The 27,384-nt window shown below is 42.1% G+C and overlaps 1 protein-coding gene across 2 annotated transcripts in view; it reads right to left on the bottom strand.

Annotated features, from left to right (window-relative positions):
- The window catches only part of USP9X (ubiquitin specific peptidase 9 X-linked), a 101,827-nt gene extending 74,786 nt beyond the window's left edge, over positions 1-27,041 (bottom strand). Inside the window, exons 1-2 of one of the 2 annotated variants that reach the window (XM_084304235.1) lie at positions 26,575-27,041; positions 651-904 (exon numbers count right to left, since the gene is read on the bottom strand). In XM_084304235.1, coding sequence (XP_084160361.1) covers positions 651-746 — 96 coding nt within the window. In that variant the 5' untranslated portion in view covers positions 747-904; positions 26,575-27,041. The remainder of the gene's footprint in view (positions 1-650; positions 905-26,574) is intronic. The other variant, XM_084304234.1, reaches the window with a different exon arrangement.
- Between the last annotated feature and the right edge of the window lie 343 nt (positions 27,042-27,384).

Below are 27,384 nucleotides of genomic sequence, written 5' to 3'. Positions count from 1 at the left end.
TAAATGAAAAAGTGTGGCTTTTCTTTTAACCAGGCTTGGTCACAATGTTTAAATGCATCTTTTCCTTTTTTTTTTTTTTTTGCCTGACAGAAAAGCATCATCACATTATCATGTAGTGTATCTGAAAGTTTTTAATTTTCTTTTGAAAGCAGGATATCACGTTAAAAAAAAAACAAACAACACACTATGGGGTTCAGGTAGTCAAGAGCAATGAACACAGACTTAGATGAAGCTGATAATAAAGAGATAGCTATGCCCATAAGCTCTTTTACCCCAAAAGTGCTTTTGCAGAACTGAAGTCACAGAGTAGCTTTACCAGTCTGTGACAGACACAACAACAATGCAGTTCTGAGCAATCTTCCAATATAATTCCAAGAACACTTATTTTTCAAAATAAATATGCTTGAAAAAGCTACGCCACTGCCTGAAAAGGCAGCATTTTTTGCATGCTCCCTAACAGTACCTAATTTGCCAATGGCACTGCCTCCATCCCTGAAATTCCTTTTGTACTTCCAGAAAGAAAAAAAGAATAGCTAACTTCACTAGACATCTCGAGGACTATACAAACTCACAGTTCAAATAAGTCATAAATGCCATCTGTAAAGAAACGACTCCTTTATTGCTAGATAACTTGATAGTCAGTAACATACCTGATTCTGCTGGAGGGGAGGCTGGGACTGTCCATCAGGAGCCTGGCCCTGGCTATCATTGCCTCCTACCGGAGAGCCACGAGTCGTGGCTGTCATACTCGACACAGGGCAGATCTTTGCAATTTTGTCTGCTTAAGTAGTTGTTGTGAGAGAAGAAATTATAGTCCACTTAGTAAAGTTGAAGTACCAGCATATGCTTGCCTTAAAAAGCTCCAACTCAAGAACATGCCATCTTGCAGAGACCATTGCATAACCTGAAAAAAAGAAAAGACAATATGCTACATTGCCACATACATAAAAGAAAAGTAATCTACACCTGGAAAAGAGCACAGCAAAAAAAGTATATACTGCTATAAAGGATCTTTTATTTTAGACTTAGTATTTCTTTTTACTGAGTGCAACTGACATCAAAAGGTAACAGTTGAAATATTTAACATGATTTTAACACTCTAAGCAAAAATTATCCTGGTAATTACCGTTACACCACCGAGAAACTGACACACAGCCAAACACATGCAGCTGTTTACTCTGACACAATGGTGCTTAAACTGCTACAGTAGATTTTCAAATGGGATTCAAGGCGCTGATCTAGGCCCACAAAGAAGCATACCTCATGACCTGACTAAGCGTAAACCGGCACATCTGTTAGCTTTTCCAATATTCTCTTCCCGACAGTGTCCAACTGCAGCTGTCCGAGGGGAGCTAAGGGAGGTTGTTTCTACTTCAGTTCAGACTAACACAGTCTGCAGCCAACCTTCTGTAAGCACACCAGTATTCATTCTGGGCATCTGACCTGTATTCCCTTGTTCCAGCTCCAGCACGTGCCTATGGAAACCTGGATCTGTCGACTTCTCAAGCCCACTACAAAGCTCATCTCACCCCCACCAAGTATTTTAGGTGATTAGATGGAAGTGGGGATATCAGATTTAGTTACTGATGTTGTAATAACAATATACCAACAGTTCAATAATTGTTACATATTTAAACTTCACTATTTATCATTTAAGTAAAAAAGTTTTATTTTTTATTTATTTTACTCTATAGTAATTTATCAAAAATAGCAGTATTAAGTTACACAAACAATTACGCACTCTATCACAGGGCACTACATAACCATGTTATGTTCCAGACCAACTCAGACTTCCAAGTGCTACATAAACCAACAAGAGTACTCAACGTTTGGAAAAAAAAATAAAAAAAATATAGGGTGGTAGAAAGAATTCTCTAAGCTTTCAGGAAGAGTGATTTGGCGCTGCTAAGCTCCTGATTCACAGCATCACAGCATGGCTGAGGCTTGCAGGGAGCTCTGGAGGCCCCCTGCTCCAAGCCCTGCCCAAGCAGGGCCACCCAGAGCAGGCTGCCCAGGGCCGTGCCCAGGTGGGCTTTGGAGATCCCCAAGGAGGAGCCCCCACAGCTCTCTGGGCAGCCTGTGCCAGGGCTCCTCACCCGCACAGCACAGAAGTGCTTCCTGCTGCTCAGGGGGAGCCTCCTGGGCTCCACGTTGTGCCCGCTGCCTCTTGTCCTGGCGCTGGGCACCACTGAAAAGGGCCTGGCTCCGTCCTCTTTGCACCCTTCTGTCAGGTATTGAAGCTTGGCTGCAGATATTCAGAAAAGAGCTTCAACATGAGCCAGCAGTGTGCCCTGGCAAGTCAAGAGGGCAAACCAGGTTTTGGGGTGCACTAAACACAGCATAGGCAGCTGGTCAAAAGAGGCCAGGAATAGAGATTCTCCATCTCTAGTGCTGGTGCAGCCTCACTTTGGATATCATGAGCAGTTCTGGACTCCACTGTGACAAAAAGGATGTTAAGGTCCTTGATAGCATCCAAAGGAGGGCAACAAAGTTGTTAAAGGCTGGAAGGCACGTCCTGTGAGGAGAGGCTGAGAACACCTGGGTTGTCCAGTCTGGAGAAGAGGAGGCCAAGAGAGACCTCATTGCTCCCTGCAGCCTCCTGAGGAGGGAAAGTGAAGAGAGAGGCACCGGTCTCTTCTCACTGGTAACCAACAAGAGGACATGCAAGAACAGCACAAATCCACCCCAGGGGACGTTCAGAGTGGACATCAGTAAAGATTTCTTTCCTGTTAGGGTGATCAAACGTTGCAACAGGCTGCCTGGTGAGGCGGTTGATGCCCCATGCCCGCCCACATTTGAGGCATTTGGGTAAGGCCCTTGATGGTACGTTTTAACTTTGGGTCAGCCCTGAAGCAGTCAGCCAGTTGGACTTGAAGATCTTAGAAGGCCTCTTCCAACTCAACTATTTTATTCTACTCAGGTTAACAAGTTAAAGTTTCTGCTGAAACACTACGCATATTACTAATTGTTTCATTACAACATCTCATGCCAGTTCCCTTTCCATGCTGTCACTGTCTTTCTCTAAGACACTTCAAAATCCTTTCCTAAATTGTGCAAATTTGCAAGGCCGGTTACAAATACAGTGCAAATTTTGACCAAATATACTCCTCCTCCTCTACCCGGCCCCTGATCTTATTATCACCAACAAATTTAGAGAACTCTAATATTGCCACTAAACTAATGCTTGCATCTGAACAAAACTGTGTCCTTGGAATACAGTCAATTGTAATCCATCCCCACCCTTCAGGGCTTACATTCGTAGCGTTTACTAAGCCTGCTAAATCTAGAGCAAAAGGCATCACCAACTCAAGTTTTCTTCAGAATGAATCTGACTTTTAAAACGCAACTTTAAAAAACTAACTTGTTTTAATTGGTGTTCTTTTTTTTTTTTTTTTTTTTTTTTTTTTAAGTGCCCTCATCCGAGTATTTTTCTTCCGATGAAGTTCAGAAAGCTTGCTAGGTAGAAAATACCAGCATGACTAAGTTTCCGACCATGTGAATACAGGCTGTACCACAGTTCAATGCACTCAGTTCCTCTGCATTACCTGACTGAGGCTTTTAAGTGCCTGCATAAGCCAATGAAATCAAACTTCTGCCAACTTACATTGTGTTTTTCAACAGCCCTAAGCCAACTCTATGACCACAATAAACACCTCTCTCCTTCCTCAACAGGTCTGGTCTGCAATTTGGCCGCACAAAAACTTGTGCTGGCACATTGACTGAGGCAGCGAAGAGGCCGGGAGGAAAGGGTGGAAATCCTGGTCTAGGCTGCCCCTAAAATGCAGAAGGAAGCGACCTCTGACACCTGGGATTCCCCTACGCCTTGTGTGCCATGCGAGCTGCTTCCGTCTCATCTCCTTCTGATTCGAATTCTTTTGCTCAACTCATCCTCAAGTGAACCACTGCAGAGTATGGGAAAAAAAAACAAACACTGATTATTTTTCAGCTTCTGTAATTACCTGAACTGGAAACACTGCAAAACCACAGAATGCTCATCCGAGTGCTAAGCCAGGACAAAACTGCAGCTCTCCCGTTACACTGACCTTGCAACTAGCACGGACTTACACTCAGATTTTGCCTCTGTGCTTTGTTGAAAAGTCTGGGCAAAGCGTTCGTGTAAATTCATTTCTGCCCAAGGCATGTGATGTAATTTAACCAGGAGACAGAAGAAAACGAGTAATTGCATTGACCAACTTATTCACAATCTTGCAAATTCACAGGTTAAAACAAGATCTGTGTAGTAAAAACACCCAGAATTCTGTAGACACCAGCAAATACAGAACATTTACAGAAATGACTTTCTGGTGCGTCTTCTTCCTTCTACATAGTGACTTTTTGCTGAAGACACTAATCATGACAGTCTATGTATACTACTCATATTATATTCCCATTCTCCACAGAAGCTTATTTTGGGAGAAGTTCACCTGGTTTGGCCATGTCAGAATACTTAAGATAAGGACAACTGCGAGGACTGTTCACTTCCCTCTCCTCTTCTCCCCAATATCTTTGGGATATACTCAGAGATACAGAAGTAACTTCAAGCTCTGCGGCAGCTAACTGAAACCACTGCACCTCCAATAAGCAGTCTGATTGCTTCTTACAGTATCCACGTATTTTAATTTTTCCTTCTAATTACAAAAGAAAACATGCTTTTGTAAGCACAAATCATTATCGATTTAGGTATTTTAAGCAGTAGTACATGTAAAAGGGAGTCATTTACCACTTCAGGCACCAATTTAGCCATTTATGATATAGAGAAGGCATCGAACTGCACACCCTCACAGAACACAGTACTGCTTTCATCTCGGCATTATGTTTTATTAATTATAATTCCGTCGAACCAATTAACCATGAAATTCTGAATTCCCATCATTTCTTTAATTCAGATTATTCACTTTCAAATGTTAAGAATTAAAACTCACTAACGCATAGTCCTACGAGGAGCGGCTGAGGGAGCTGGGCTTGTTCAGCCTGGAGAAGAGGAGGCTCAGGGGCGACCTTATCGCTCTCTATAGGTACCTCAAGGGAGGCTGTAGCGAGGTGGGGGTTGGCCTGTTCTCCCACGTGCCTGGTGACAGGACGAGGGGGAATGGGCTTAAGTTGAGCCAGGGGAGTTTTAGGTTAGATGTTAGGAAGAACTTCTTCTCTGAAAGGGTTGTGAGGCACTGGAACAGGCTGCCCAGGGAAGTGGTGGAGTCACCATCCCTGGAAGTCTTCAAAAGACGTTTAGATGTAGAGCTTAGGGAAATGGTTTAGTGGGGACTGTTAGCGTTAGGTCAGAGGTTGGACTCGATGATCTTGAGGTCTCTTCCAACCTAGAAATTCTGTGAATCTGTGATTCTGTGATATAGTTTGGCTCAGCCCGAGATTAACCTTTCCACCTAGTTATAATTAACCTGTCCATATTCACACGGGAACTGATGCAGTGCCATCCCATTTTGAGCACACAGGTAGCCCAACAGAAACAATTCTAACTGCCTGTATTCAGCTGAACCCTGCGGAGACTTTGCGCTAATTTTTGTCGCATTTCTACTAGAGTTGATTTAGGATTCAACCTACCAAGCAGTGGTTTAAAGAAATTACCATCCTCATCCAAAGGCTTTGAATGGATGTCTTGATACAGTGGCAGGATGGAGACAAACCCCTATTACCTGCCCCACTAACTATTCCATTGTTAATCAAGCAATGCACGAGGCTATGAAGACAAATAAATCCCGCTGACATTCAGTTTTGGCTGACAGCTGAGCAAATCCTGATTCGCCGTGCTTCTTCCCATTTCTTTACATCATGCTGATCTGCCATTAAATTCCAGGTAAAGTCCTGCTTCTGCTGGGGCCCTGCCACATCAGTCACACTGGGAAAAGACGACCGCAGCTTCGACTCCACATGTTGCCCACGTGGCCATTGCAGGCAGTGCTCTGCCCGTGTCAGGGTCTCTGTGCTGAGGAACGAGAAATAGCTCAGTGTGGTTGCACACCTATGCCTCAGCTGCTCACTCCCTCAGATGTCACCAAAATACCCCAAAACACACAGCCTTCCTCCCAGGTGAGCTACATGTACTCTCAAATCCCAGAAAAAAGGAAGTACACGGGGACAGATGATAGCAGCAGACCTCAAAAGACAGCTCATCATTCGTGTGCGTTACCGAAGCCCTACCTTTTATTTAAATGGATCTGAGTAGATATATGAGCAAGGATATGTGCCCCAGTACTAAACCCATTGGATGTGTGGTAACAATGTACCCCAGGATACTAACCTACCTGACAGGTAAGACCAGAGCTTTCTAAAAATCATACAACCGTGCTAAGAATTTACAATGAATACAACGAGTTTTTCCCAGCATTTACAGCTATATTCCTGTCTTACCAGGATCTCACAGAAGACGAGCTTTTGAATCGTAGGTACAAAAACTGTAACTGCTGCAGTACAAATGTTCGATTGAAAGGTATCGCAGCCTCACTTCACAGAGGGTTCTGGGAACTGCCTTCTTCAAGTCCTCATAAATACTGACTCATCACACGGGTCGTGACGTGCTTCTGGGTTAAAAATTCTAGACTTTGGAACCTGACCTTCTGCCCTATTCCTCCGTTTCTATCAGAACACCTTCTCGTCTAGAAACACGTTCCCAGCAGTGTAACACTGACCTAATTCAGCAGTTACATTCTATACACACCCCCACAGACTTATCATTATCCTCCTTCTCCGTGCCTCGTATCTTTCAGGAAGGAGGAAATGATTTATATCATCGGCAAATAAAACCGGTGGTCCCAGCAACTTGCTCATTAACACTGACAGGCACTAAAATTGAAACGTATTCATGATTCATACAAAGTCATCAGTAAGCTACTATTCTGTAGAGCAAGAGGTGCCTAACACACAATGGTGTTTAAAATATACCCCATTAGCAGCGATCGGAGAAACTGTTATTTATTTTAAATAATTTATATTACAAAGACAATTCATTCATTCTCCCAGTAAAGAAGTGCATTATGGAACTTAGACAACTATAGCAGGTAACAATACATTATGTCAAAATAATAATAAAATACCGTTGAGACAGGTGAAAACTAACCTACATCTACTTCTTGGTATGCAGCTTCGCTTGCCATGAGCTCCTACATCTACCATTCAGATGAATCGAGCAAACTGTAAAAGCACAGAGAACGAGCTTCCGTAACAAAGCATCACCTTCTGCTGCCAGGTCAAGGGGAAAGCAAAGGGACCACAGCTCTCAACCGCGTTAAGTATAGTCTCAAAAAAGGAGTTGCCTAAACGTATTCTCAGAGGAGGAGTTGCCTCAATGCATTCAGCTTGTCCAGTACCAGCTATGCAGCATTCTGTGCTGAAGAGACTGCACAGGAATGCTGCAGAAAATGCTGGTTTTAAGCAATGATGCGTCATGCTGCTTGATCAACAAATACAATTTGCATTACACAAATAGAGATGTGACAGCTTGATCCTACTGTCTTCCACCTGTGCTTTAGGTAATTCTGGACTTCATGCAGGAGTCTCGTGGAAAATGTAAAGTTCTAGGGACATTCAAAGACTGAAGCCTTAATGTGAACCAAGATCTGGAGAAAACGAAGTTCAATAATGTGAGAGAAATGAAAGCATCTAATTCACGTGTTATGAAAACTGTGATATTGATTGTGTTGTGTAATTCAAGAACAGGGATATAGAAATCAGGATTTTTCAGTCACTTAAACACAACTGGGCCTAGTAGTACTGATGATGCGAAGAGCAAAAATTTTTGATAGCTCTGTTACTGCAAAAACAATGTGGATTATTTCACCTTTTGAGAAGTTTTCCATCCCATTTGCTGTTTGGGTTTCCCCTGTAAATGGACTCGAGACATAGTGATGAAGAGCAGAATCCAGCTACGTTTCACTCTTCCAGCTACAACAAGAAGCCTCAGCTTGTGGTTCACATGGACAGGCTCATCAGGTGATCAGAAGTAAAGCCTCTTCTCACATTCCCATGGCTGAATTTGCCCCATGAGTCTTGATCTCATTTAAATGCCAAGGTTAAAGCCCAAGAAATTTTAATCAAAGCAAACTGTGTTCAAGTGAAGGCTGAGAACTCAGTTTGGCCCTGCACATCAGGACAGTAAAACTGACATCTTGTCTCCACATGGAGTAACTTCCCAAAGGACTTGAAGAAAGAAAAAACAACAACAAAAACCACCACACGCACAGACAAACAAGGATATCCTTTAGAACATCAGAAGGATTGTCTAACTTAAAGGCAAGAATCAATGAGGTTCAGTCCCAGTATACCAGTGGGTACTTAAGGTACAGGATGCTTTTTCCCCAGAGAGCGTATCAGCAAGAGGTCAAGTGTTCAGATCATGCACATCATTCCTCTGGCTACTGAACAGAAAAGTCAATTTTAGTTCCCATTCTGAAGAAGAAAAAGTCTTTTGCTCATGTGATGGTAGATCAAGTAGAATGCCAAAGACACAGCATCAAGAAATAACACAGTCAATGCCGTACACACAAACCCAGCAAATTTTATGGCAACTAACCAGGCTCCCTTCAGCCACGGCCTTGCTGTGCTCTTCTGCATGTACATGGTCAGGACTCTGCCCTAGACAGAGCCTGGAGTGGGACGGCCTCTCACTGAGCAGACTGTTCCTTTGTTCACAGGAGCTCTCTGTGCAAGCTCCCCTGGCTCAACTGCTATCAGACTGTGTCCTCAGCGACACTTACTGCAGCTGAATGACGGATGAAGGAGGGATGTACAATTTACAGACCCTGCAATTCTGTTTCTTAAGTACTTAAATGCTTCCAGGTGATCAAGAAACTACATTCAAGCCACTGGTAAGTAGTGAGATGACGTGTGTTTTACGCTGGGAGAGGATGATTTTGGTCACAATAGTAAAAACAAACCAGACTTTGCAAGCACATCAAGAAGTCAAGTAAATAAAACAAAACACCAGTAAATGCATGCACTACAGCCTAAGAATACCACACTTAGTAACCCGGAGTCATTTCTATCTGGAAAATGCTACCATCTGTTTTAAAAACTGTTTAAATGTTTTGAGCTATGACTTCCATTTACTATACAGACCTTGAATTCACAATGAATATGCAAAAGAAGTGGGTAAGATTTCCTTCCACCTTTATATTAAAAGAACAAGCTTCAACAGGAAACAACCTCAAAACTAAAAAAATAATTAAAAACCAGTTCTAAGAATTCTATTACATACGTTTGCTTCAGAGTCAGATTCAATCTTTCCCAGCTGAGCAACACAATGCTGTACTCTTTTTTTCCAATTATGCTACAGTTTATTTACTTAGGAAGCTGCCCTTCTGCATTCCAAAAATGTATTCCTGGCAATAGAGCCAATTAGGATCGAGTTGATATCGTGGATCCAACTGCAATCTTAGTCCCTTACAGGCCGCAGTGGAACACTGTAAGCAAGGACAAATCGTGGTTTCATGTTTATATTTAGACAGTGCTCTGGATTTATTAAAAGGAATATACACATTTGCAATTGATACTCTCCCATCTACAGAGACACTATATTATGTCTACTTACTGCTGGAGCAAGGAAGTAAAGAATGTGTCTAATGTTTGCAACAAGGATGGATAAAATGCTCTCAGTTCCTTATTATATTTGTTGCTCAGTCATGGCCATATTAAGTACTTCACCTTGTTTATCCAGTTTTAAAATGGATGTGGTAGTTACAACTCTCAAAGTGATATAGTGAAGTTTATAGTCCCTAATACCTTAAGAACCCCGTTTGCTCCTTAAAAAATTAATCCAAATGTTAATAATTACAAGATGCTACGCTACTAGACTTTTTGAAAAGATTTCATTTTGCTTGATTTTGAAAAGGTGTAATTAACTTCTAACGTTATTTCACATTCTACTTGACTGCTCTGCCTTTTTGCTACAAAGAGCATTATTACTGGATGCTCAATAGTCAACGTGAAACATCAAAATACATTCTCATTATTATGGGTAGCAAAAAATAAAGACTTAATTCCACTTAAAAATGAAAGCTTTTCTCAGCAAGGCATGAATTCCTACAGCAATGCACTAGGGAACAGAGGAAATTTTAAAAATTCCTAACACTGAGGTATCAGTGACCTCCTATGAGCTGCCCAAGCACACTACAAAAGGAGAATGAAAGGTCTGGGGAATGGGATGCATTACGGAGTCTGAAAGAGACAGCAGACCAGACACGTATGTTTACACAGCAGTACTCATCTTCGTGTCTTCCCTGCATGAGCATGCGCACGACACAGCCTCCAATTCTTGCCAATTAATACACTTTTTTAAGAGCAAACACAAACTATGTAAGTCTGTAATGGCACTGAAAGTTTTGTTCTTGTTCTTCATTGGGACAACATCTAGCAGCGGATCAGGAAACAATACCTGGACAGCAATGGTAACAGAGGTAATTTTTTGGCATATTGAGTCTTTAAAACTTTCAGTGGAATACAAAGCTTTGTATACCAATGCAGGCAGTAAATAACACCTCATTTTTGCTGCACTTCTAAATACAATTAGTTTTTAGGTAAATATATTACAAAATACTATCAAAATAGAATGAGGTGTTCCTAAACCACTCCCCCTCCCCAACCAATTCATGTAATGTACAGTCCACAAGTTTATTTTAATTTTTAATCCTTATCCGCACTTATGGATTTCCCAGCATATTATCATCATACATAATTAAGAAATATATTTAAAATGTTCTGGCAATCATTATAGAAATCATTAAACAATTCAAGCTTTTCTGCCATATTAAGTAATATTTCTGCTCTGAATCTGCTGCATTTTGTTATGAGATTGAACACAAGACAAAAAACTGTTTCCAATATTTTTCATGTAATACATTAAAACATCTTACAAAAACTCTTGTGTGAAGCTGATCTGAGTATTTAGTACTTATACGTTTAGTATGAGATAATCAAGAACCCTAAGAAATCTATAGATGTGACTTCTACTAGATCTTTGAAAACAGGATATCGTCCAAAATAGCACAGAACGGAAGAGGGGGAGAAGTGGGGGGAATAGAGAGAGGAAATCAAATTACCATCTCTGGACATAAACCTGTTAGTTGCCACTAATGCAACTTCCTACAGTCTAGTAAGAAAGATCAGGCTAATATTTTATCATGAACGTGAAAGGTGTTAAAAGTTACCTGCATTTTTATATGCTTTTTTGGATATGTTTACAGTAAACAAAACAGGTTTTCCTAAATAAAATGAAAAACCTATATCCAGTGATTAAATGTGAAGCTACTAACAGGGCTTTAACAAACATGGACCAACGCTTGTAGCCAAACCTTACAGGTTATCAATTCTCAATCCTGTATTACTCATTATTACTGATAACTTGGAAAAAAAGCTATAAAATCTGTCATAAATTCTACACATGGTATACAAACTAACAGGGTGATATACACAGATTACTCTGTGATGAGTTCTCATTATCATCTGATAAGCCTGGCACAATAAAATGTGCACTAACATAGCCAAGTGACAGGTCATTTGACTAGGAAAAAAAAGAAAGGATATAAAAATTTTTGTGTACATTGGGAAACATGACTGGAAGAATACTTATTCTAGAAAAGCAACCAAATATGAACACCACAATTGCATGTTTTTAGCAAGTATAAATCTCTGGATCGTTATCTTTTTAAAAGAAGCGTATCATTTTGGTTGCAGAACTGGTAAGAAACTTGTGAATTGCAGCCTTTTACATCTAGAAAAAAAAACAAGTAACAACACAGATACCCTCCACATGAATTAGTTGCCCAGTGAGAAGAAAGCGTCACATGCTGAATTAAATATCTGAAGCGATTACAAGACTGGCCACAGGACACAGCAGCCACTTCTGAGACAGCCTACTTGTTCTGGGGTTTTGAACCGCTGTTTATCTCACCCCCTTACAGTAAGGGAATAAAGATGTCCTTTTCAGGCTGTCATTTCTACTCTCTCGCTCAACTTTTGAACCTATCAGAGGAGAAAAAGAACTGAGAATTCAGCAGGCAAGTCCTATATGAGCTGCATTTATTACTGACGTTTTCTTTTCAAAGAAAAAACTCATTGCCAATCAGGCACGTAAACAAAGTCATAAAGAACAGAGAGGACCTGCTGCCACCCTACAACTTTGGAGGAGAGGCGTAGCTTTCCACACAACATAAGTCCTTTACAGTGTGGAAACCCCAAGCTACAAATACAGTCAGGTATTATTTCATGCTAAGAGATTTCAAGCAGCAGACTGCAAGAACAGAAACAACACCTGAAATGGGTGTTTTGCAAAAGTTTGGCTAGTTATGCACTCAAACATTTCTTGGATGTTTGAAAAAGTACACAAAGCTAAGAAGACCAGCTGATACCCCTCCCAGCTTTAAGATACATTTTCAATTAAAAACTAATGCCCAGATGCAGAAACCATCTTTAAACATAACTCTGAAACTGTAAATGATGAAGAATAATAAATTCAGTAACGCTGTTCTTCATACCAGGTGAGAAAGGAGGATACTGAATGCCTGCCCAGAGCACTGGGTAACTCCATCCAGTGCCACTCTCCCAGGGATAACACACTGGAAGGGGTTAGGAATTGTAGCTTCTGACACAGGAGGAACTAAGTACTGTGACACTCATGATTTTACATTGGAAATTTTAGCAAAATACCAGTTAAACAGGGATGAATGGCCAGGCTTAGTATGCTTGAAACAAAATGAGTAATAACAGGGTGTAAAAAAATTACTACCAGCTATAAACAGGAAAGAATATCGGTAAGCCTTCATTGTTGAAAAACAAAACCAAAAAAGCACCTCAGAACAAAGCTCTTAAAAGGAGTCAAATCACGCAAGAAAAGGTGCGGTAAAGCCTTATTTTTTTAAAATTTTACCCCCAAAATCTAGATGGCTGGTTGGTTTTATTGGGGGAGGTGGTGTTTTTTCTTAAGCAAGTACTCAGCAATAAACTACAAGGTAATGTTAAAACAAAGAAAAATTGCTTTTGTTAACATGTAACCTCCTAAGCAACTCAACTAAAAAGAAAACGGTTTGTTGCCTTTGCATTCTTCTGCGTGGAGGAATTTCCATTCTTAAAGCATTAAAGCAAGTGCTCAAGAAACAGGCGGCCAAAATTTCTGTTTGCAAAAGAACTGCCAGTCTCACTTTTGTTTTGCCTTTGAGAGATGAATGTCAGCACTACATTTTTCAGTAGCTTAAGCCTAACTTGAGTAGCTTAAGCCTAACTTGATCTTGTTTTCTTTGAACATTATATCATTATCCATAAGTTCAGTTCTGCAACTTCTGGAGGCAGCTTTTCTTGTTATTTCAGGTTGCATTAAGTTCTGTAGTTTCCTTCTAAGTCAGGTCCTACTGTTAACCAGAGAACAGCACGAGTTTTGTGAATTCCAAGAAGTGTCCACAAAATAATATAAAATTATTATGGAACTGGGCTCAAGCCCTTAATGACTGTTAAGGCCCTTTACCCTCCAGCTCCAGTGACCTTCAGAACTTCCTTGAAAACTGTGTTCTTCCTTTGCTGCAGGGCCCACAAAGAAATCCTAGGGTTTTTAGCGGCTTTTTGTAAGCAAGGGGAATGAAGCTGAAACCAAGAAGCTCCTCCTCCAAGGAAAGAGAGGTAATTCACACATCTGCAACTGCAGACAAAAATAGAAGAAAAGCTGATGGAAAAAAAAAAAAAAAAAAAAAGAGTTTAAATCGAAAGTACTCCCTTTGATCTGCTATACCAGAGCAGTTTCATACATTTCACAACTTCTTGCTGCGGGATAGAATGAAAAAGGTAGCAGCACTCCAGCATTCCACCCTTGGGAGATCCTGCTCAACGCAGAGCTGTACAAATGTTCACGTTACGATTCCCCATGCTCTCTGCCATCCCTGTGCTTGGTTTCTGCCAGAAGGACATTAATACATCATGGCTGCTCTTATTTCTGCTGTGGTTTCTGTGTCCTGCCAGGCTATGGGTAGATGCTGCACGGCCTCTCCGACCTTCATTCTTCCTCAAGCAGTGGAAGGGAAGCTTAATGGCATCTTTCAGGTTCATTTCAACTACGGCTTTAGAACATGAAAGTATTTATAGTATAGCGCACTTAAGACTCCCAAGCAACTCCACAGCATAAATTACACGGTAAGGATTCTGTTAGAAAAGTGAAGTTTGAAGTTAGCCTGCCAAATCAGACTAGACCCTTCTGACTCCCTTCGTGTTTCATGTTCTATGCAGAACTCAAGGGCTTCGCCAAACTACTTTAAACAGTGCATTAAAGAGAATTATTCAAAGTCTATATTCATAACGTCCCGTGCCATTATCAATACCTTATACAAGCTCTCCCTTAAACAACAGAATTCAGAAAACCTACTGCTTGGTTTAATGCAAAGAGTTAAAGCATGGTACAGCACCTAAGCCAGATGTTAAGCTGGAAGCATTTTATACTCTTGAATCATGACAAATTTAACTTTATGAAATACGTAGACATTTAAAAATCCCTGTGTTCAAATACTTTGAGTATTCCCAGTATTGTACCAGCCTTCATTTCGCTGCATTTTCTAACTCTGCTTTTCACGTAATACTGAATTAGAAAGCACAAACTAAGCACAGGCACTCGGACATTACCATCAGCATCATCAAGAATAAATTAAAATACCTCAGATTCAGATGAAAGTGTTACCAGCATTAAAATTGATCTTTTGGTTATATGCTGCTTGCTGCTAATTGCTCAACAAGCTTAGCCAAACTTCCAACTAGTTTTCAACGTGCCAACTGCCTACCTCAGCCTGGAGATTTTGCAGAGAGAATTTTTTTTGAAGCCTGCCTGCCTGAAACATGCTCTATTCCAATTAAACTCATACAAGCCATCTGCCCAAGCAGGCTGAATGCTCCAAGAAACACTGAAAATGATCTATCTGCTCCAGAGGACTTGTATAACAAATCCCCTTTAAAATCCTGGCCTCTCTGAAGGGAAATAAGAAGTGGCAGCAGGAGCAACAGTTTTGTCTTCGTGCTCCTTCTGCCAGTACAACGAAGGTGGTTGTTGGATTTAAATGCCAAAAGGTAGCAGCAGAGAAAGCTGGATACAGACAAGTAAGGAAGCCCCCCGAAAGCATATGAAGATAGCATAGGGCTGAAAACAGGAGAGTTATTTTCATACCCACAGCCCAGTGGCTCCTCTGTCCCAGAAACTTAATATTCCTGTAGCTGTAAAACCTATCAGAAAGCATGCCATAACCTCCCTTCTTGGGAAATGCAGAAGATAACCATCTACTAGTACTACTATATCCCAAGGACTGAGCTGTTTTTTTTTTTTTTTTTTTTTAAATTCCATTGCAGTTAAGACTAAAACCCAAAAACTTATTCTACTAAAAAAAACAACACACCAAAACCCAAACAAAACACAAACCAACCCCCCTCCCAAACACACAAAACCAAAACAAACCCACACGACTACTCCTCTCCCTGCACAGAAAATGGTCAAACACTAAGTCACATAAGCCCCTTTGCTAACGAGGACCACCTCCCTCCAGCACACAAACCAGACTAATAAAGACACCAGTTTTCAGCTGGATCCATGAACGGGCCAGGAGAGAACAAGAGCATCCAACTGTTCATTTCCCACACAGTGCCTGCAGTGGCACAACGTGACAGTGACAGAGCTGTACCGTCACAGTGCATAAGTGAAACTCCTCAGCGTGTATTGTTGGACTCTCAGTGAGAAAAGGCCAGCTTATTCCCCAATAACAGTGTTATACCCTGGTAGATTTTCCAACAGGAATTTCACTGTATTTCGGCACGTGGACAAGCCTTAGCTGCAGGTATGGTCTCACAGTCTGCTTGAAATCAGGTAAGTCTCAACTGTCAGGAGAAGAGCAGGAGAGCCATGTTGTTTGCTTGCATCCCAGCCACCTCCTCACTGCTAGCATTAGCCCTTGCATCATCGCATAGTCAGCCACATCAAGAAACCCTTCTGGCTGAAAGGTAACTGGGGGAAAGGAATGAAAATTATTTTAGATTTCGTCTGGATCACACGCCATGTGAACACTAACAATGGCACAAGAAGCAGGCAGAATATATATATATATCCACAGATAGAACCGATTCTTTTAGCATGGGTGCAAATCCATCATGAAATACATCTGAGAGAGGAGGAGAAAGGAAACCCTACATGGGTAACTATTTAGTGATGATAGCGACCAAAGCTCACATACACCAGGGCAAGAGCTGGGTCTTGACAATGCAGAAGCATCACGAAGACCGATACTCTTCTCAAGCATAATGAGTACACAGGAAAAAGCGCAGAGAGAAAGCTGATTAGTACACAACAAATGCCAGGAATGTCAATTCATAAATAGCACAAGTTCAGTCATGAAAGTCACATTAACTAGCCGGAGCAAATAGGGCAAAGGGTGAGAAGATTACGAAGGTAAAGGCAAAAAATCCTCTTTGCCCTGAACATTATGGAAACACCACTGGAATGAACAATAGCAAACGACACGCAGTCAGGAAAATTGATTTAGCAGCAACACTTTGAATAGCCTCACCACTACCTCATAAAACTGTGACAAAACAGGAGGGAAGGTACAAGATGTATCACTCAGAAGCAGGCAAAAGTTTTATTTCTGTTGACAACGAAAATGGCCAGTTGCAAACCTGTAAACAAGACTGCATAATCTAATTATTGTCTGCAGACAGGTCAAAAAAACTGGAATTGGAGTTGAGAGTGTGAGTAACTGAGCACAGCAGCTGTACCCACCATGACAGTCAAAGTCTCAGCACCTTTCAGCGAAAGGAATTTCCATCTAACAACCCTGTGTGCGAGATACAGACAGACAGACAAACGCTCTCTAAACTGGTCAAAGGCTCAACGTGCCATTTTTCTCCTCCACAATTCGGGATTTTCAGAGTGCACTAGTTTCCATCGTAATTTAATTTTCACCAAAATAGAGTTTGCTTCCATCAGCAAGTCCCCTGCACAGACGGTTATCAACTGAGGGACAAGGAAGAACAATTGCCCATACCTTATTTTTTTGCAGAAATGGTGTTCACAAGAAAAGAAACAGAACTTCAGAGCCAAAGAAAAGCCTCAAAGTTTTAAGGCAGCTATGCAGAACTCCTGAGAACCGAATTCTGCCTGTCTTGTTCATACACCTTGCTGGAGGAACTACTTTTTTCAGATTAATCTCTTCATCTTCTTCCCATTTTTCTGGGTATTGAGCCACATGGGCAAAACTGACGAAGAGTGAAGAAGCAGAACAGCAACTTAAGCCAACATAAGCTGTGTCTGTAACGAAAGAACGTCTAAGAAAAATCTGCAGAAACATTACAATAGGAGGCACTTTTGAAGCACTGTTATAATTCCTCATCAATAAAACAGAAGACAACACAAGCCTTTTAATTTACAGGGTGAGGTGAGAAGTAATACAGTAATGTTTGGGAAATTTAAAGGTTGAGAATGAAAAGCTCCTCTAAAGGTTATTAATAGATTAATAAATCTAATCAGTATGGGAGTTAGACCGATGTAAGACATGCATTTGCAGAATTAAGTCAAAAGATAAAGTACTGAATGACAATACCATTCAATCAATCTTCCAAACCGATGGAGTCGGGGATTCAATGGGAAGAAGAGTTCATAATTAAGCGGGGGAAACAGCAGTTAATGAAAAATGTAATTCTTGGGTTGCTGAATTTTCCACCTTCACTTAGAGAAATCTTCTTAGTTCACCTGCAGCTAAGTCAAAATTTCACCCTTAAATCATAAAATGCTTACATCATTCATGACCTTTGCACTTTTGCAAGGCTCTCTGCTTCATTTGCTTTACATAGCACACGATTTTCAAGAGACTTCCCTGAGCCACCTGATAACTCAACCGAAAAGGCACGATGGAAGCATTTTAAAAATCAAGCTTTGGGTTTTACCGAAGTACTACAAACCACAAGCCCTGATGAAACAATACACACAATAGATGGGTCAAAAAAAGAGTAATACTCCTATCTGAATTCTATTTAAGTCTTAATATGGGAGTAGGCCGTGGGAGAAATTAAACTTTTCACTTGCATTTATCAAGTATCTGGCCAAAAATACAGTACCTCATACTTACAAGCTTAGCAGTGACAAAGCAGCCACCAACTATATATACCTGTGACAAGTTGTTGTCTGTAAATAAGACACTTACTTCCAAGCAACGAAGTCTGCCCAAAGTATGCACCCAGCCCTACCAATCTGAGGAAAATAAAGTATTAGCTACCTAGCAGTATGCAGGCATGACAGGGAGAAAGATAAAAAACTCCAAAGGAAGATGGGCATTTAAATAGTTAGGCACTCCAAATTCACAAGTAACATTGCCAAGGAAAAAAATGGCATGAGAAGCATACAATGGGCTAAACAGAAGATATTCAGGAAGGAGAAGAAAAAGGTAAAGGCATAGCTAGGAGTTTTACAAGATAAATAAAATCTCACCACGGAGCAGTTAAGCAACACTAGACCATGCAGGTGAATAAGACCAAACTCCAAAAATGTAAACAAAGTTAAGAAAGTCCATTTCTTATTAAAACTCTTTTTCATGATGCTTAAGATACCTTAAAAGAAAAATTTTCAGAGGTTGTGAAACAAACACTTAAGTCTTTTTTATATCTACTGTACCAGTCTACAGAAATGTGCCCCCAAAATAAGTTCTTCATAATTCCTACAGATGGATGGAAAAACTTGCAACTGAACTGTTTAAGGTGGTTGGTAAGGCTTTCTTTCCTACTTCAAGTGCAGAAGTTCTGAGAAGAAAAATTACATGTAGCAAATACACTAGAGAAGCTTAAGTAGATAAGAGACAATAAAGAATCCTACTGTACAACTGTCATTTAGAAATTAAAAAATATATGATAGTCACACTTAAAGCAAAAAATTAAACTTAGAACAACAGAAAATAGAAGTAAAGAGACAGTTTTCATTGTGTGAATGACTACTTTGTATTGTATTTTCAGACTCATGAGGAACCACACGGGCTTATCAACATTAAAACCCTCAAATTGTTTTACGTGTAGGACAGTGTAAGAACATACTTAGAAGTTTGAAGCAACTCTCATAGCAGAGACTTTGCTTCTCTGCTCCCAGCTGTTAGTTACTTGCTGCTGGACTCAATAATGTACACAACTTTTGCAACATCTCAGTCTTCCCCAGTGATACACACACGTAAGCAAACACCTAGCATTTACACAAACAGCACAACAGGTACTGAATACAATTTCAATTTTAGATATGTTTTACCTCATCTTCTATCTCCTTCCTTTGTGCCCAACTACCGCAAAAAGTCTTCAGAAACCTGAAGACATCAGCTTTATTTACACTGAATTTTCTACAGCAGCACAGTTTCAAAGACAACTTTCAGAAGTACAAACAAATCTGCAAATCAAACTGATTTTGGCTACTGCTTGCCAGCAACAAAACCAAACTAACAGGTTGGCCATCCGCTAGTGCTATTCAGCTGCCTCCAGGCACTGTATCCAGAAGCTGCTACCAGTTCTCTAAATGTTGCATTATCGGGAAAATATGATGAAAAAGGAAAAATCATGACAGGGTGCATTACCAAATCTACTTCATCCAGTCAAAAATCTTGGGATGGGCAGATAACTAAAAAACTTCAGTGGCATACCTGCTAAGCAGAGGCTGATACCGAGCACATTTTTCCCCATGGCTGAAAACACGAGTCATAGTAACTTTCCTTACCACAGCAAGGTTTCCTTCCCACTTTGCTGGCCTTCCCGCATCTACTGCCACTGAGGAAAACGAAGCTTTTCATTTTTACTTCTGACCTTTTAATTGTATGAAATCTAGGTGTTTTCCCAATCCTAAGACTAGGGAGGAAAGGTAAAGGAATTAACGGCTTCTCAAATGCCATAAGGGGAATCCATGTTTCGAGTTACATCTTCACTAGACACGTTACAAACTGTCAACCACAGCAATCTGGCTAAACTGCAGTAGGAATAAAAACAGAGAGCGCTTTCAGACAATCTGGAGGTTATCTTCCTCTCTAAGTACCAGAACTATCATGAAGAAACTCAAAGAGAGCTCTAAAGCACTGAAGAAATCTGACGCTCCCACCTTACCTGGAGAAAGAAGCCTGTGCATCACCTCAGAAATATCTGATGGTATACGTGTGTACGTCTGTATAAACAGCTACACGCAGCAAGGGAAAACACCTGGGAGTTTAAGGTCCCACTGTGATTAATAAAGCACTGTCTGGAAGACGGGTGCGGGCATATGGAGGGCTGTGCAAAAGTGGAGCCTGAAACTATCGAATAAATCACCGGAGTTTTCACCTTCAAGCTGCAGGGAGTTTGTGTCATAATTTGTAAAATAAATAAACAGAAATATTGTGGAGATCGTCACAGTCAGGGGATTCAGGAACATGCACAAAACAGAAAGGTCAGCAATCAGCAACCAATGAATATTCTATTTCTAAATTAGAAATATACGAAGCCTTCTAGCAAATAAAACTGTAGTTTAAGCTCTTTTAGCTGATTGGAATTGTGGTCTCTCATCGCTTTAGTCACCTAATAATAGGCCAAGCAGATCCACGCTCCTTATTTAAGATTCAAATTCACGGTCTTGTTCTGCTGAAATGTATTAAAAATTGAAGTATTTCATTGCTACAACAGCAGAAAAATTAAACACCAAAAGACAAAAGGCTCATCTGCTGAGATGCCAGAACATTTTGACAATAGCGTTCCCTCTCGTATTGAGTTAGAAAAATGACAGACTTCCCCCCTTCACCATAAATGTTCATTTCTAGCAAAAGTGGGCAAAAAGCAAACTTCCACCCACAACCAACACGCATCTGTCACTACTGTCCTACACCACAGTGCTGGCAAAGGTGTTCCCCTCCAACCAAAGAAGCCCGGCTGGTTGGGATCCTACCCCTCCTCCTGATCTGAGGGATCCTACCTGGCACACACCACGACTTTGCTCTTTAGGGAACACATATTAACACTCCTTTGTCATTTCAGAGTGCTATAGCTAAGACCACTCTTCCACAAAATAAGACCTTTACCTCATCCCATGTCTAATCCCATTGAAGTTAGGCAAAAAATTGAGCAGCATCTAAGTGTCTTAAGGATTGAGGCCTACAGAATTAATAATGTACATTTCCACGCCTTTCCGTGTTGGCATTCAGCTGTTACAAAGTGTTACTTCCGTAAAAGAAAGCCTCTTCTAGGGAATATTTTCTAGTATTTAAGTTTGGGATATTTACATCGAAGCCTAATGAAAAGTTGTCCATGAAATTGCCACCATGGACTTTTCATTATCTTGAAGTGTCCATCTTTAAAAACAAACAAAACAAACAACAAAAACTTGTTAGTTTATAGCAGAGTTTTTATCCAGGAAGTATTTTAGAGGATACAGCAGAGAGTAAGAGAAGTCGAGCAAATATTAAGGAGTCATATGTTTGTGTCTTGCCTTCAACATATTTTTGAGTATCAGCTTAAAAAAATTTTAGAAAAAAAAAGTTGAGAGCTCTCCATTCATAGACGTACATCTTTAAGAAGTGATGTAATGTGGAATTCCCCTCCTATGAGTAAATTCATGGCTAAATGCTAGCTACCAGACAATATTATTTGCTAAGATGTCAAGTAAGGTTAAATTTAATTTATTATTTTTTCTTTTTTTACATGCAAGAAACCCGTATTTTTCTCTTGGCAGTTACACGTGTTAGGAAAACGAAATCACAAAACAGGCTTACTGACTGTTTTGTAAACAGACCAAGGATGCCACAAACAAAAGTATTCCACTGCAACATTCCTGATAGCTATGCATTACTGGTAAGCAGTTTACATTTTAACTGCATGAAAAAAGCTAGAAATACTAGCATTGAAAACATGACTAGATTTTAAAATGAAAGATATCTCACAGATCTCTTTTAGAGGTGTAATAACGAAGAAGTAAAACAAAGCAATTAATCAGTCTCACAATTAACAATAACTTATCCTTAAAGCAAACCACGGCGCGGTGATGTTTCCTGCAGCGAGCAAGGCACAAACACACACACGTATATTTAATTCCCAGCATTCCAATTTTTATTTGAAAACACATCGAAGACAGCTGGTAGCCAAAAAGCTTTGATACCAAGCTGACTGACTTCAACTCTCAAATAAAACGAGACTAATGGGCTCATATAAAGAGAAAATACCAGAAAGTTCACAACAGAAAATGCAAAAGGAACTGTCTGTGCTGTTAAGCTCTCTCTCTATCAAAAAAAAATTACACTAAGTCACAACTGTCTACTTTAACATCTTATTTACCTTCCTCCCCTCTTCTGTTGTGGGGAAAGCTACTAACAGCTCTGCTGTCAACTCACCGATAATTATGTTTTTAACGATTTATACCAAACAAGACCTACTGCACAGAAAGTGCTGGACACGCAGAGTGTGGCCCAAGGGACACTGGCATGTCTAGGAAACGCAACATTTGACACTCTGCAGGAGTAAAGTCACAATGGAAGGGCTTTCTGCCACTATCTCTCCACGACTCTAAACAAGAGGACCTCAGTCAAAACAGTCTTGTCAGGAGGTGCAGAGGGAATCTTTGTTAAGCCTATTCCCAAGTCAAGCTCCAGCCTTGAACACAGCAGAACTTTAAGAGACATCCAATATAAAAGAAGAGTTTTAAAATGACAGCTCGACTCATTATCAAACTGTAATTCCTTATAACAGCGTAAGAACTTCAAGATGGCCCTCCAGGAATAAGAGAACAAAAACGAGATTTAATATATGAAAGATGTTACTGCATTTTTATAACTCAAAGTAGCTCAAACTTCCCAGGTCATTTGTACAAAAACTTGAGTCTTGTTGCATGCAAGCATAGGTTTATGAAAAGACCCTCTTCCCATCCCCTGCTGCTCTATGAAAAAAAGCACTTCTTGTAACTACCATTCTGCAATGCAAAGGTTTACCAAATTCCCCTTCCTAAACATAACTAACTACCCAACCAGCCTGCTAACCAATGGACATTTGCCACTACTGGATATTGCAGAAAAGCAACCACTGAAGTGTTCAAAAGAGAGCAGAATAACAACCGTGATGAATGTTCTACACTGACGGGACAGGGCAGGTACAACACTGTAGCTTAATTTTTATCTTTTTTCTCATTAGTTTGTGTCAGGGTGAAAGCACGCATAAGAAAGTTTAGTTAGAAAGAAAAAAAAAAAAAGAGATGATGTTGCGTATGTATATACCACAAATGTTATGTATGAAATAAGGGAAGTCCACAGCAATGCACACAGCACTGCCAGTTTTGCAAAAGGCAAGGTACTACAGCAAAAAGGGGATATCATCAAGTTACGTTTCCGTAACATACCCTCAAGTGTTCTGAATAAGATGCTGAACTCCATTTTTAAATGAAGATAATGTGGATAATAAAAACGGATGCACCTACACAGAGCTTCAAGCAGAGATGCACCAATAGTGTAAGAAAAATATGGATTCCTGACCAAGAGAAACCATGCCCACATGTTCAAATGAATACAAACACTAACGTCCAGGAAATAATTTTCTAAAGGGCACAAAAGCCTTCACACGTACAACTTCCCAAGTGATCAGAAGCCCGGTGAGGTTTCCTGTATCTTCAGATGACCACCTAACACTGGTCTCCGCAAGTGCTGGGTAAGCAAGACTACTGGTTTGATTAAGCAATGTTTGTGCTGACAAGGAAATGAATTAAGGTAAATGTAATAGTTTGTGCTGGGGGTGGGGGTTTGGGTTTCTGTGCTGTTTTAACCTTGCTTTAACGAAAAACAGTAAGGGACAACTTTGATTCAATTACCTTACAGATAGGGCTAACCTGCTCAGGATGTTTTCAAAATATATCCAGAGTCTTTAGATCTATTAGGATATATAAAAGAGTGTCTCTGAAACAAAACGAAACCTACAACATCCTACCAAACACAATAGCACTCACTAGTCAAATACCTGAAACAAGTTCAAAACTTACTTCTAAACTGGAGAGGGAAGACCAGAAATATTTCCCAAAGGAACTTAAAAAAATAAAAATACCATTACATACCTGACAGAAATGTAACTTTACAGCCATTTAAAAATAAATTGTTCCAACTAACAAGTAACTGAACTCCTTATTTTTATTCAAAGTTGTATTCATGCTGCAAAGTCCCAATTTCAATTTTAAATTGAAAGATGTCTTGGAAGAAAGGTACCTTTACTTTCTTAAATGTCTGTGCACCAATCCAATGTTTTCATTTGTCCCGAGTCTCACTCGTAAGAATTCCAGCACGCTACACAAAACAGATAAACCTTAAAGTGTGCATTTGAACAGAGAGAAGTTGCACTGGCCTACTTCTGAATACAAATGCACCACAATGTGGGAAAGAAAATGTTTACATAAGGGTGATGGTGTTCTACAGATATAGAAACAGTAAACAGCTTTGGGACCGCTATCCTCATTGATTACCACCTCCAGATGTAGTCTTCCTGTCAATTCAATGGGCAGAAGTATCACCACAAGGGCAAATTCTGCAAGACATGAAACAGCAGCCTGGAAAGATTCAAACAGAGACTACCCAAAAGAAATACCGTGAAGATAATCTACACGAAGGGCAAGAAGAAAGGTACGGAAGATACTGAAAAGAGGAAAGTGACTATGCTACAATCTTACATGTTTATTTTTAGCTGTATTTCCCCCCTCCAAAACAATCATGCTGATCTGTGAGTTTCTTCCACTGCAGCTTTATGATTATGTTTACGTTTTTGTTCAAATCTATCATTAGGCATCCCTGTGGTCCAGGGTATTGCAACAGAACAATCAATGCATGTACTCGACGTGCTTCTCCAAAATTCTTGATATTAGCTATTGTACTCTGTTGGTTCCAGAAAACAACGTTACTTCGACTCAGAATCAAAGGCATTTTGATTTTCTTTTTGAAAAAAAGAAAAACAAACGAACCCCCACTCATACACGACTTAGATTTTGCTGAAATAAGTGTGTTACTTGAACAGGAGCATTTATGTTGGCAAGTCCAGGCAATTTCTCAAAGTAGAACCTTAAAAGATCAAGAAAAAGTTAGCTGGCTACAGATTTCAGTCACCCCTAATACTCCTTACTGTCACTTGAATTCCACAATTGATACAGGTCAAATGTCCAAAAATCCATCACTGGGCCCTTCCTAAACATAACGACTTCAACATCCATTTGTTGGGCATTTGAGAAGCCTGCTGGAAAATGCAGATTACCTGGTCCAGCTGTCATAACAAGTATTGCTACTTGTATACTGAAGAAACCATCTTAATATCTAAATTCAAAAGCTTTTCAAAAAAAAAAAACAACAAAAAAATAACAACAAAAAAACAGGCCCCAGTTCTGTAACTAGGTCAGCAAAAGTGGGCCTTGTGCTAGCTTTGATCCTGTGACTTCAGAGAGGTCTTTGGGCCGATACAAACGTCCAATACGAATACAACTGCAGAGCTGTGAATGTAAAGCAGGTTGTACAGACAACACGAGGGCAGCTGAGCCTGGGAGTCCCTTGAATATTTATTTAGAAGAATTATTTTTCAAAAGATTTTTTTTTCCTCCTGCACGGTTGTGCACGTTGCGTATCACCGCACGTCTCCAAAACACTCTAGCGAACTTCTGAAGGAGCAAGCTGGAAATCAAATATGGCATCTTGAAGTCCACCTCGACTCTTTTACAAAGAAAACCAGACTGAAACGAACGATTTTGGGAGAGTATTCCCTCGGCAGCCAAACAACGGTGCACCAAGCGGGTCGGCACACGTTAGCGGGGCGATTACGAACACAGGCAGACACCGGCGATCCATCCTACCGGCAAAACCCTCGCTTTTCTCGAGGACAATAACAGCGAACGGCTGTGGCCCCTCGGACTTGGTGGGGAGAGGCTGGCGTCCCCCAGAATAACCCGAGGGAGCCGCTTTATTTTGGACAGCCACGGAGGGGGTATTTTTTTTGTCGTGCATCGACACCGGGCTAAGCTGGAAGCCGAGGCTAGAGGAGTGGCCTCCGCGTTAATAATGTTTACAGCGGGTGTGAGCGAGGAGCTGGTGCTGCTGGTGGGGTTTTTCATTGAGGGCAGAGCCCGGGCGGCTCGGCAGGGCCTGCTCTCCAGGCGTCGCCCGGGCCTAGGCGGCTCCAATCACTCCACCTCAGTAATGGCGTTCGCTGCGGAGCCCAGCCAGACCCGGGGGCTGCCCAGCGGGGCGGCCGGGCAGCCCCCGGCCCTCCAGCGGCTGCCTCTGGGGGGCTCGGCCGGTGAGGAGGAGAGAGAGGGAGGAGGGGGGGGAAAAAAGGAGGAGGAGGAGGAGGAGGAGGAGGAACGGGGCGGGGGGCGCCGCCGTTGGAGGCTGAGGCCGAGGCTGAGCAGCCGTCAGCCATTTTCCCTTGCCCTCCAAAACACCGGCGGCGCGGGGCCTGCCGCCCGGCATCGCCCCCTCCTCCTCCTCCTCCTCCTCCTTCCTCCCTCCTTCCTCCTCCTCCTCCTCGCTGCACCCCGTCCCCGGGGAGCTCCCCACACGCGTCGCCCTCCCGGCCCCACCCGGCCCCGGTCCCGGCCCCGGTCTGGCCGCCGCCACTCACCCCCGCACGGCGTCGTCCCCTGCTCGTCCCGCGGCTGCCGCTGCCACAGCCCGGAGCCCCGCCGCCCGCTGCTGCTGCTGCTGCTGCTGCTGGCGGAGCGCGGCCGGCGCCTGCCTCATCCCCGGCGGCCGCCGGGGCTCATGGCAGGCCCCGCGCTGCCGGCTCGGGCGACGAGGGGGGCGGCTCCGCTCCGCCGGGAGAGAAAGGCGAGGAGAAAGAGAAGGAAGGAGGAGGCGGAGGAGGAGGAAGGGGGCCAAGCCGCTGCGGCTCCCGGCTGCGCTCCGTCCCCGCGGCTCGGCTGGGCTCGGGCGTTTTTCCTGCGTCACCAGCTGCTGCCCGGCCGCCCTGCGCTGCGCTCCGGCTGCCGACGGGGCTCGGCCGGGGCCTGCGCGCTCCGCTCCGCCCCGTCCGGGCACCGCGGCCACGGGGGGGGATGGAGGAGGAGGACTAGGAGGAGGAGGAGGAGGAGGAGGAGGCGGCAGCCGCGCCGCGCCGCTCGCCTCGGGGGCCCGGGGCTCGGCTGGGCTGGGCGGGGGCGGGCAGGAAGGAAGGCGGCGGCGGCGGCGGAGGGGAGCGCCGGGCGCTGACGGCTCCGAGGAGGAGATGGGGAGGGAGGGACGGGGGCAGGGGGGGGAAGGAGGGAGGGAGGGAGGCGGCGGCGGCTCCTCAGTCTCGCGGGGCCCTGCACAAGATGGCGGCCCCGGTGGCGGCGGCCCTCACACACGCTCCTCACACACTTTTACACACGCACACGCGAGGGAGAGACACCGATTTTGTGTTTTTTTTTTTTTTTTTTTTTTTTGTGATTTT

The sequence above is a fragment of the Netta rufina genome, assembly GCF_964035555.1.
Source record: "Netta rufina genome assembly, chromosome: 1".
NCBI classification, from domain to species: Eukaryota; Metazoa; Chordata; class Aves; order Anseriformes; family Anatidae; genus Netta; species Netta rufina.
This window is presented reverse-complemented; position numbering and strand designations above follow the sequence as displayed.